The sequence below is a fragment of the Narcine bancroftii genome, chromosome 1, assembly GCF_036971445.1.
Source record: "Narcine bancroftii isolate sNarBan1 chromosome 1, sNarBan1.hap1, whole genome shotgun sequence".
In the NCBI taxonomy this organism is placed as follows: Eukaryota; Metazoa; Chordata; class Chondrichthyes; order Torpediniformes; family Narcinidae; genus Narcine; species Narcine bancroftii.
In genome coordinates, this window is record NC_091469.1 from 46,458,541 (window position 1) to 46,470,888 (window position 12,348).

Below are 12,348 nucleotides of genomic sequence, written 5' to 3' on the forward strand. Positions count from 1 at the left end.
AAAACATCCATGACACCCTTACCAGGCTTGGAATATATGCTCTCTTTAAATTCAACTGTTTGAATACACGCTTCCGGTAAAACCTCCTTTTCTCATCTCCTTTTCAACACTAAACAATTCACAATAACATGACCAGGTTTTTTGAAAAAATGACATACAAATCCAGAAGTTCTGTCCTTTCCCACCTTACCCTTATCTTTTCTCTTAACATTCTCCCTGGTCTTAATTTCAAACTTACTAGTCTGTTCCACATTAACCTCTGAAAAGGCTTATTCTTCTGAAGTTTGTTTTTGTGAACCAGGGCATATTCATCCACTAACCTTGCAGTTTGCTCCCACATCTCTCTGATCCTGGTATAATTTAATCTCATTTGAAACAAACCTTTTAATTTCCTCAATTAATATCAATTTTCTCAATCTATCATAATCATTATTTATTCCTTTTGAGATGCACCAGCGGTCAAAACATACAGATTTTTTCAGAGCAAAATCCATACAAGATTGGTTCCATGTTGTCACTAAACTCCTAATTTTTTGCCAATATGCTTCTGGAATCAACTCATAAGCTTTCAATACTGCTTGTTTAACATTATCATAATTTGCCACTTCCTCTGTAGTCAAACTAGAGTGTGCAATTTGGGCTTTTCTCTTCACTACACTTTGGAACATGAGGCCATTTCTTTTGGCCATCTTGAACTCTCAGCAAGCTTTTCAAAAATCTGAAAATATGTATCTATATCTCCCTAGTCACAAGGAGGAACTAGATTTACCTCTCCCCAGGAGTTACAGCCTCAATTCTCTTACCTCTCTCCATCTCAATTTTTAACTTCTCTAATTGAAACCATCTGTCTCTTTCAATTTCCTCCCTCTGTTTTTCAGTTACCTCTAACTCATATATCCTGTTTTCCATCCACCTCTCTTTGTTTTCCAGCTTCTTCCTGCCTCACACTGTTGTTTCTGCAACTGAAAGTTCTCTTTCTTTCTTTCTTCCAACACCCTCTGTTTCTCTCTTCCTCCACCTTCAGTCTCTCCAGTTCCAATTCAACAGATTTATCCTCTGGAAAATTTTCTAAGTCTTTATCAACAAATGTTCCCTCACCTATATAATATTTCACTATAATCCTCTGTATTTGTATTTTCCTCACCCAATGCTTGACTTCAGTCAGCTTTAATGCCTTAGCAATGACCTTCAGTCCCCCTATTCTCTTGCTCTGCAGGTGATGGTTGTGTTAAAAATGCACTAACATCCATTACTGCTGTTTTCCACACATGCACACTATAAATTAGCTTGGAAAAACTAATTAACTAATAAATCACAAAAACTCCAAAAGTTTAAGCTCCCAAAACTCCAATGTTCTATCGGAAAAGATGAGTCCCCAAAATGTTACGGGCCCAGAGGACTACAAAAGCCAGCACCAATAGAAATTCACCAAGATAAAAGTTACTTTTAACGTTCTTCAAACATGAAAACAGGATCAAACTTTAACTTATTACTATTAACTTAACCCCCTTCTAATTCTAGCGCACGTGTATTTAATGTAATAATAAGTACAGAAAAGTTCTTTGATTCACAGTCCAATCTCACTTTCCTTGAAATTCTTCACTAGGGTCTCTGCACACCCTCTCAACAGCATCATTATGTCAAACATTCTCCACATCCCAAACTAAACCTTGATATCATCCCCAAAGTATGGCAGTGAAACTAGGACATTGAACTTCTGCTGAAGTTAACTATGTTTAGCTGTGGCTGTGTTACATTTAATATTATTGTGGATTTCATTGTCCAACTATTTACCTAGTAAATTCATTAGGTTTGAAGAGATGAAGATCTTCAATATTGCTTTCTCTGCCTTCCCAAAGAACCTGCAAGGATTGCATTGAAATCCTCAGCAGCTGAACTTTAAGAGGTACCAATGTAGTTCCTGTTCATCATTTTCTCTCCAAATACACCATCTGCAGCATGTACACTGGAATTTATTTCTTTTCTTTTTTTCTTTGGCTTGGCTTCGCGGATGAAGATTTATGGAGGGGTATGTCCACGTCTGCTGCAGGCTCGTTGGTGACTGACAAGTCCGATGCGGGACAGGCAGGCACGGTTGCAAGGGAAAATGGGTTGGTTGGGGTTGGGTGTTGGGTTTTTTCTCCTTTGTCTTTTGTCAGTGAGGTGGGCTCTACGGTCTTCTTCAAAGGAGGTTGCTGCCCGCCGAACTGTGAGGCGCCAAGATGCACGGTTGGAGGCGATATCAGCCCACTGGCGGTGGTCAATGTTACTTGCACATCCAATGCTGAGCTGTGCATTTACTTTCTGTAGCCGGCTGTATGAAGCCTAAAAAATTTCAAGTAAAGAAACACATAAACACTGTGCATGATCCAAGAGCACAAACTTTAAGAGTAGTCACATCGACATCTGATTCTCTCTGGGATGAGACCCTAGTTTTATGAGAAACTGCAAGAATAATATGGAATTGGGTACATTTCAACATGACCATGAAACAATTCCCTTAATTCAGCTTTGAGAAGCTTCAATAGGTAACCCTGTATAAAACTTAGGGACACAACGTGGATAAAAGACCAGACCCAAATCACACAGAATGTAACTAGACCAGTATCACATAGGGGAGGACAGAACCAGAATAACACAAGGTGGGACGGGACCAGAATCACACAGGGTGGGGCAGAACCAGTTGTTGAAAGGTAGCGACCCTTTAAAATCCAAGCTAATCTTCTCAAAAGGTCAGGTTGCCTTGATGAGAGTGGTCTCCGGAGCTTTAAAGTACTGCAGTTTGCATTCTGTGCAAACAGGACAGCTTTTAGTCAGTTTTTTGACTTCTTCTGGGGAGTAACGAAGGTTGTTAGCTCTTATGTAGTGGAAGAATCTCATGATGCCCTGGGTTGCACATTCTGCTGTGGATCTCTTTTAGCCCTTCAAGCTGAGCACTGAGCCCCAGGTTTCTGGCATCTAGTCAGCAACTGGTGTCAAGCAAGCACCACATTTCATGGCGCCACATAGTAAGCAGTCAGACGTTCCCAAGCTATAGCCAGGGTGGTTGCTCCTTGCATTACAGCAAAAGGGACCTCACCCAGCAGGGATTTCAGGTGGCCCCACTGTATCACTGTCTACTTCATCAACTGGTACTTCACATGTCTATCTCCTCTAATAGGATTCTGCCTCCAGGAATCTTCCCTAAACTCTTCAGCATTTCACAGGAACTCTTCACACCATGGTTCTCAATCATCCACAACCAAACTCAGGATTGCTCCTTCCAATGCAGCCCTCCTCATTATCTAGTGGCTCACACATCCTTCAAGTGGAGAACAATTCACTTGCTGCTTCTAAAGGCATACTGCATTTGATGGTCAGACTGTCTCTGCATGGGTGGAGGAAATGAGGAAATAAACATCAATGGGCCATCCACTTTGTAGATTATCTGCACTGAGTCTGGCCCTGTGGCTAAGAAAAGAAGGGTGAAGAGGTGAGCTGTAGTGATAGGGGATTTGATAGTTAGAGGAATGAGAAGAGGTTCTGGGGAAGAGATCGAGAAACCCAGATGGTCTGTTGCCTCCCTGGTGCCAGAGTCCATGGAATTTCAGATCAAGTTCATGTCATTCTAAAGAGGAAGTATGAGCAGCCAGATGTCGTGGTCGATATAGGGACCAGTGGCGTTGCTAGGAAGAGCGATAAGGTCCTATAATGAGTTCAGGGAGTTAGGTGCAAAGTGAAAAGACAGGACTTCTAGGATTGTGATCTCAAGATTGCTACCCATACCACATTTTAGTGAGGTTAGAAATAAGACAATGCATCTTAACATGTGGGTATAGAGATGGCGCAGAAGGGGTATCTTCAAATTTCTGGATCATTGGGCTTCCTTACAGGGAAGGTGAGACCTGTACTGGCATGATGGTTTGCAAGTGAACTGAAGGAGGACTAATATCCTTGTGGGAAGGATTACTAGTGTTGCTCTGGGGTGTTTAAACTAGATTAGTAGAATTGCAGGGGGATTAGAACGAGAGTGGTGCTATGGAAGAATCAAAAAATGATAAGACTGTACATAAAGGCATAAATCTAAAGGTTGTGCATGCTAAAAGTAATGTTCCCAGGTGCATCTATTTCAATGCAAGAAATATTGTAAGACAAGCTTAAAGTGGGAAAAGGTATGTGGACATGACATTGTGGCCATAAGTGAAACTTAGTTGCAGGAGAGGCAGGACTGGCAGCTCAATGTTCCAGTTTCCGTTGTCTCAGATGTGATAGAACGGGGATATGAAAGGGGGAAGAGTGCCATTACTCATAAGAGGAAAATATCACATCCGTGGCTCAAGCAGGACAGACCAGAGGACTCGTCTACTGGGACTCCGTGGGTGGAGCTGAAGAACAGGACCACATTAATGGCATTATATTATAGATCACCCAATAGGCAGCAAGAATTGGAGGAGCAAATCTGCAGAGAAAGAGCTGAGTTGCAGTAATCTGGTATGGGGACACCAATACCCCTGAGCATAAAGCCCTCCAAAAGGTAGTGGGCACAGACCAGGTTGTCATAGGCAAAACCTTATGCATTTTTGAGAATAATGCTGTCATCAAAGAGCAGCAGGAATCAAGGATCCACTCTGCCCAGCACATGCTCTGTTCTCGCTGTTGCCATCAGGAAAGAGGTCTAAGTGCCACAAGACTCGCACCACCAGGTTCAGGAATACCTGCTACCCTTCCACCATCAGACTTCTCAACAACAAAGTCAATCAGATACTCATTTAAGGATTATTACTTTTGCACTTTATTGATTTTTTTTAAATTCTCTCTGTATTGTAGTATGTTTACATTTTTTATCTGTATACAGTTCTTTATTTATTTACATGTGCATGTTGTAGTTTTTTTTTGCACTACCAATAAGTGGTAATTCTGCCTCAACCCCAGGAAAGAGAATCTCAGGGTTGCATGTAAGTCATGCATGTACTGGTACTAAATCTGAAACAAAGTTGTGATAATAGACGATTTTAACTTTCCACATATTGACTGGGGCTATCATACTGTAAAAGGACTGGAATGCCTAGGATTTGTCAAATATGTTCAGGAAAGTTTTCTAAATCATTATATTGAGGTATCTACTAAAGGGAGTGCAATATTAGATTGCCTATTAGGGAATGAGACAGGACAAGTGACAGAAGTAATGTGTAAGAGAACACTTTGGGTCCAATGATCTTAATGCCATTAGATTCAAGATAATTATGGTTAGGTCTGGACTTCTGGTTGAGATTCTAAATTGGAGAAAGACCAGTTTTGAGGAAATGAGAAAGGTTCTCGAAAGTGTGGATTGAGCTAGGTTGTTTTCTGGCAAGTTGAAGGTTTTTAAAGGTAAAATTTTGAAAATACAGAATTTGCATGTTTCCTATAAAGATTAAAGGTAAAATTGACATATACAAAGAACCTTGATTTTCAAGGGCTATTAGAGATTCTATTAAGAAGAGAGGTATATAGCAAGAGGGACAGCCTGAAGACTACCTGGATGCATCCCCGATCCAAACACTGGCACCTCCTGGACTACGTCCTGGTGCGAGAAAGAGACAAACGAGATGTGCTCCACACCAGGGTCATGCCCAGCGCGGAATGTCACACTGACCACCGGCTGGTTCGCTGCAAGCTCAACCTTCACTTCAAGCCAAACCCCAGGAACAGTAGAGCCCCTAGAAAGAAGTTCAATGTTGGAAACCTGCAGTCAGACGAAGTGAGGGGAAACTTCCAGGCAAACCTCAAAGCAAAGCTCGACGATGCAATCCGCCTCACGGACTCGTCCCCTGAAACCCTCTGGGATCAGCTGAAGACTACCATACTGCAATCCACTGAAGAGGTACTGGGCTTCTGCTCCAGGAAAAACAAGGACTGGTTCGACGATAACAGCCAGGAAATCCAGGAGCTGCTGGCAAAGAAGTGAGCTGCCCACCAGGCTCACCTTACAAAGCCGTCCTGTCCAGAGAAGAAACAACCCTTCCGTTGCGCATGCAGCCATCTTCAGCGCAAACTCCGGGAGATCCAAAATTAGTGGTGGACTAGCCTCGCCAAGTGAACCCAACTCAGCGCGGACATTGGCGACTTCAGGGGTTTCTACGAGGCTCTAAAGGCTGTGTACGGCCCCTCACCCCAAGTCCAAAGCCCGCTGCGCAGCTCAGACGGCAAAGTCCTCCTCAGCGACAAGATCTCCATCCTCAACCGATGGTCAGAAAACTTCCAATCTCTTTTCAGTGCCAACCGCTCAGTCCAAGATTCTGCCCTGCTCCAGCTCCCTCAACAACCCCTAAGGCTAGAACTGGATGAGGTCCTCACCCAGGATGAGACATATAAGGCAATTGAACAACTGAAAAGTGGCAAAGTAGCAGGTATGGATGGAATCCCCCCAGAGGTCTGGAAGGCTGGCGGCAAAACTCTGCATGTCAAACTGCATGAGTTTTTCAAGCTTTGTTGGGACCAAGGAAAACTGCCTCAGGACCTTCGTGATGCCATCATCATCACCCTGTACAAAAACAAAGGCGAGAAATCAGACTGCTCAAACTACAGGGGAATCACGCTGCTCTCCATTGCAGGCAAAATCTTCGCTAGGATTCTCCTAAATAGAATAATACCTAGTGTCGCCGAGAATATTCTCCCAGAATCACAGTGCGGCTTTCGCGCAAACAGAGGAACTACTGACATGGTCTTTGCCCTCAGACAGCTCCAAGAAAAGTGCAGAGAACAAAACAAAGGACTCTACATCACCTTTGTTGACCTCACCAAAGCCTTCGACACCGTGAGCAGGAAAGGGCTTTGGCAAATACTAGAGCGCATCGGATGCCCCCCAAAGTTCCTCAACATGATTATCCAACTGCACGAAAACCAACAAATTCGGGTCAGATACAGCAATGAGCTCTCTGAACCCTTCTCCATTAACAATGGCGTGAAGCAAGGCTGTGTTCTCGCACCAACCCTCTTTTCAATCTTCTTCAGCATGATGCTGAACCAAGCCATGAAAGACTTCAACAATGAAGACGCTGTTTACATCCGGTACCGCACGGATGGCAGTCTCTTCAATCTGAGGCGCCTGCAAGCTCACACCAAAACACAAGAGAAACTTGTCCGTGAACTACTCTTTGCAGACGATGCCGCTTTAGTTGCCCATTCAGAGCCAGCTCTTCAGCGCTTGTCGTCCTGTTTTGCGGAAACTGCCAAAATGTTTGGCCTGGAAGTTAGCCTGAAGGAAACAGAGGTCCTCCATCAGCCAGCTCCCCACCATGACTACCAGCCCCCCCACATCTCCATCGGGCACACAAAACTCAAAACGATCAACCAGTTTACCTATCTCGGCTGCACCATTTCATCAGATGCAAGGATCGACAACGAGATAGACAACAGACTCTCCAAGGCAAATAGCGCCTTTGGAAGACTACACAAAAGAGTCTGGAAAAACAACCAACTGAAAAACCTCACAAAAGATTAGCGTATACAGAGCTGTTGTCATACCCACACTCCTGTTCGGCTCCGAATCATGGGTCCTCTACCGGCACCACCTACGGCTCCTAGAACGCTTCCACCAGGGTTGTCTCCGCTCCATCCTCAAAATTCATTGGAGTGACTTCATCCCTAACATCGAAGTACTCGAGATGGCAGAGGCCGACAGCATCGAGTCCATGCTGCTGAAGATCCAGCTGCGCTGGGTGGGTCACGTCTCCAGAATGGAGGACCATCGCCTTCCCAAGATCGTGCTATATGGCGAGCTCTCCACTGGCCACCATGACAGAGGTGCACCAAAGAAGAGGTACAAAGACTGCCTAAAGAAATCTCTTGGTGCCTGCCACATTGACCACCGCCAGTGGGCTGATATCGCCTCAAACCGTGCATCTTGGCGCCTCACAGTTCGGCGGGCAGCAACCTCCTTTAAATAAGACCGCAGAGCCCACCTCGCTGACAAAAGACAAAGGAGGAAAAACCCAACACCCAACCTCAACCAACCAATTTCCCCCTGCAACCGCTGCAACCGTGTCTGCCTGTCCCGCATCGGACTTGTCAGCCACAATCGAGCCTGCAGCTGACGTGGACTTTTACCCCCTCCATAAATCTTCGTCCGCGAAGCCAAGCCAAAGAAGAATGTGAATGGAAAGAAATAAAGGTTGAGAACTACTGATCCAGATGATGTAGCAAATTGGATCAGCAAGTTTGCAGGTGATACAAAGATTGGAAGTGAAGAGAAGCTTTAGTAATCTGGACATGGTTAGTAATGTAGAAAATAGGCCACTTCAGTTATTGTCCTAGTAATCAAGGTCAAAGATTACCTAATGTGCACAAGTCGAGATATACATCAATTTTCTGGCTACACCTCCAAGATCATCCTTGAACCAATAAACTGATATGGTCTTCTGGAAGATGGAGGCTCATTTCTATGGTGTGACTCAGAGATTGATACTGGAACCATTGTTGTTTGTCATCTATGCCAATGAACTGGATGATAAGGTGAACAGAATCAGCAAGTTTGCAGATGACACATTGTGGACAGCAAGGAAGGCTTTTAAAGATTGCAGAGGGATCTGGTCCAGCTGGAAAAAAAGGTTCCAAAATGACAAATAGGATTTAATATAGACAAAGGTGAGGTGTTACATTTTGGAAGGCTAACCAAGGTAGGACATACACGGTAAATGGTCAGGCACTGAGGAGTGCAGAAGAACAGAGGGATCTGGGAATAGAGCATCACAGGAAGATGGGTAATAAAATGTTTTGGCAAATTGGCCTTCATGAATCAAAGTATTGAGTATAGGAGTTGGTAATATTGTATACAAAACTTTGTGAGGCCAAATTTGGAGTATGCATTGTGTGCAGTTTTGGTCACTTAACTATAGGAAAGATATCAATAAGGTTGAAAGAGTGCAGATTCACTTGAACATTGCCAGGACTTGAAGAACTGAGTTACAGGAAAAGGCTTAACAGGTTAGGACTTCATTCTCTGGAACATAGAAGAATGAGGGGAGATATAATAGAGGTATATAAAATTGAAGGGTATAGATGGAATAAATGAGGTGAGATATAAACCAAAGGATATGGGTTAGGGGTGAAAATTTAAGAGGAGCATTAGACGGAACTTTACACAGAATAGTGGGAGTGTAAAACAAGCTGGCAGTTGAAATAAAAAATGCACTCAGTTTTTCCATTTAAGAAAAATTTGGGTAGGTACATGGATAGAAAGAGTATGGAGGGCTATGGACTGGGAGGTCAGCGGGACTGGATTGTAACAGTTCAAAGTTCATACTGCTCCTACATTCCTAATCACTAATTATCCACTCTGGCCATCTTTAACCACCCGAAAGCATCATTGCCCAAACAGGTTAAGACCCAAACTATTGGCCATTTCTCCCCACAGATACCATCTGATGTGTCAAGTGGTCAAGGTAGAGAACCAGTCATTTGGACAGTGTTGAATTCAGTCTCAGCCCCACCCCACCTTTCTCATACATAGACATGGTTATACTGTCCAGTTTCCAGTCTTCAATAGCCATTTGCTTTGATAAGTAATGACAACTTTGGTAAACACCCTTGCAATTTCTTATCAATACTACATTGATAACCCAAAATACTCTTGCCACATGCTTGTCTTGGAAAACTGCTACAAGCACAAGAAGCACTCAAAGTAAGCATCTCATCATCAGCAAGTACAAAAATCCAACTCGGGCAGCACGGTTGCAGGGTGGGTATCACAATGCTATTGTAGTGCCAAGAGACCAGGGTTTGAATCCCATGCTGTCCATTAGGAGTTGGTTCATTCTCCCCAAGTTTTCCACAGGGGCTCCAGGCTCCTCCCACTGTTCAAAATGCACAAGGGGTGTAGGTTAATTGGGTAGTATGGGCTCGTGGGCCAAAATGGTCTGCTACTGAGCTGTATGTATAAATTTTATATACAAAGATTATTTCAGCTACTTCAACTCAAATGCACAAGAGTTGAGTTGTAGCTTGTGTTATTTTCTATTCTTGACGACTTTCAAGTTTTAGATCATGATTTGTCTCGTTACATACACTGGAAAGCAACACACAAGGCAATATTGTGCACAAATTGATTTTTTTTTTTATTCATTTCCTTTACAACACTGGAGAACCCACAGCCATGGTCCAAAAGGTCTCAGAACCAGCAGCCAGGTAGCCAGTGCTCTGCCCCTTCAGTAGTTTGGTTCACAGTAAGAATCAGGGATTGATTTATTTAAGAAAAAGTCTGAAAGATTCCCTCCGCCATGGACAGAGTGCAATTCCAGAAACTAGCTGCTCTCTGCCTTCTTCTCTTGATCAATAGCTGGAAAATAAATATCAAATTTAATTCAAGTCAGCGAAGTACAAGCCTGATTTCGGATAACAGATAATGTGGATATCCTTACTTTCTTTTGTGGGAAGAGTGTTCTTCACTTCTGTGTCCGTTTTCTTTAACTTGCTCTTGTCAAAAGATGCAACCTCCCTGAAATCTGGTTTGTCTGCCATTTCAGTTCAATCTATTACAGAATAATTAGTAAACACTCAATTCAACTTCAATGAAGAAAAAGACCGTCGGACTCTATCAATGCACCGGGGGGGGGGGGGGGGGGGGGGGGGGGGAAAGAGAACAAAATTGTATTTTGCATTCAACTCACACATTAATTTCCTCCCCCATCCCCCCTCAAACCCTCCCAAATTCCCACCGCAGTCATCTACTTTCTACAGCACCGGCTGAAATCATTTTCACCGCATTCAACCCATTTCCTCTACCCGGACCCGCATCCTTTACTCCTCAACTTCTCCCCATGTACTATCTCCACTTCCACCCCACACCACCCCCCCCCCTCTCTCTTTGTGTACAACCGCTTGCCCGCTCTCCTCGCCCCAACCCCGCTCTCGGCACCTCCACCGAATCTAAGAGAGTGGGAATAACGGAGCGAGCGCGAATGGTGCCCTCTTTTTAAAACATAATGGCGTTGCAAATGGTCCTCGCCTTGCAATCTCCACGCGGCAATCACGGAAAAAGCTGGTGCCACACCTCACCGACTCACGCTGGATCGTCCTGCCGCTCTCCCCCGTCCTCGGCGCTACCACCACGAACAATAGCTGCGGCGGCCGCCTTGGCGACTTTATAGCGGCCACCACCCGGCCCGCCCCTCCACCGCATGACCCCACCCTTCCTTCGCCCCGATTGGGTCCCAAGTTGAGGGGCTCGGGCTGATTGGTTCCTGCTGCTTGAGACAAAGAACGAACGAGTCGGTGGTGTGGTTGATGCTGTGGTTCTGCTGGCGGTGAAGCTATCAAGGCCGTCTCCTTGGTTCAGAGAGAACGAGCCGCGCCCTTTTATGGTCTTGTCCAGTGGCTCGGGAGAATCAGACTGCGGCATCCCTCGGTTAGCCCGGTGTCTTGAGTGAGTGGTGCAAGGGCAGGACGGAGTGTGGTAGACATCGATGATTGTGATCTGCTCAACAAGGTTTCTTTTGTTCGTAGCAGATCTTGATTTTGGGGGTGGGGGTATGACTTAATTAAATGGATCAAGTCATATCCTGATAAAAGTAAGTGTTTACTTAATAAACCCCTATCATTCATTTAAGCTGGAGTGAAACAAGAAAGTGTCCGGACACCAGTTGTAATACTCACAATGCCCCAAAATCCAGCATTTAGCGCATTTACATTAATTTAAACTGGTCCCCTAATCCGTTTTATACATTCAATTGACCTGAGTGTGTCATATTAAGTCTTTGGCAGAGGAAAAGGATTCAATTGACTAAATTCTTTGCCCATCTAAAATTCCTCAGCTCTCAATTAGATGGTCTTCGATTTTCCATCTATTTCGATGGACTCTGGAATCCAGAGTAGTTAGGATCCACTCTGATGGGGGGGGGGGGGGGGTGTTTGAGCAGACTGACGGGTGGGGGTGGGGTTTCACCTGGAACTTGATAATGCTTTACGGGATCGGTGATTGAGAGGTCGTGCGCTGTTCACTCTTTTCTGTGACTTGTGCAAATTCCTCTCATGAACAGTTCCAAGTGTTCAGTGGCTTCCTGGATGCGTTAGTGATCGGAGATTCAGTAGTCAGATGGACTGACAAGAGATTCTGTAACTAAGATCGAGCGAGACCCCTAGATGCTATTGCCCCCAACTGCCCACGTCGTATCGAATCCACCGCATTCTTCATAGGAAGTTAGGACATAGATTAAAAATTCGGACCTTCGAGGTGGTAGTGGGATAGTTTCAGGTTATAAACAATTGGGATCTCTTCTGGAGCAGAGATGACCTGTACGAGAGCGATAGATTACACCTACCTGAATAATATTCTGTCAGGAAACTCACCCAGCAGAGTTTAAACGAGCTTGGCAGGGCGTATCAATCCAAGAG

At 44.4% G+C, this 12,348-nt stretch overlaps 1 protein-coding gene across 3 annotated transcripts; it reads right to left on the reverse strand.

The window, feature by feature from the left end:
* Positions 1 to 10,049: 10,049 nt before the first annotated feature.
* On the reverse strand, positions 10,050 to 11,120 carry LOC138736104 (thymosin beta-10). Of its 3 annotated transcripts, none has more exons than XM_069885151.1 (3): positions 11,014 to 11,120; positions 10,377 to 10,487; positions 10,050 to 10,294 (listed from the first exon to the last, which is right to left on the reverse strand). In XM_069885151.1, exons 2-3 carry the CDS (start codon positions 10,474 to 10,476, stop codon positions 10,260 to 10,262), a joined length of 135 nt encoding a protein of 44 aa, XP_069741252.1. In that variant the 5' UTR covers positions 10,477 to 10,487; positions 11,014 to 11,120; the 3' UTR covers positions 10,050 to 10,259. The 3 variants fall into 3 exon arrangements, with proteins under 3 accessions (XP_069741252.1, XP_069741171.1, XP_069741344.1); XM_069885070.1 differs by having other exon boundaries at positions 11,009 to 11,111; XM_069885243.1 differs by having other exon boundaries at positions 11,022 to 11,110.
* Between the last annotated feature and the right edge of the window lie 1,228 nt (positions 11,121 to 12,348).

Excerpts from the sequence above, each read along its gene's own strand:
- LOC138736104 (XM_069885151.1), bottom strand. The coding sequence starts at position 10,476 with ATGGCAGACAAACCAGATTTCAGGGAGGTTGCATCTTTTGACAAGAGC. Across the intron at positions 10,295-10,376 it reads CACTCTTCCCACAAAAGAAA|CTATTGATCAAGAGAAGAAG; the intron begins GTAAGGATATCC and ends TTTATTTTCCAG.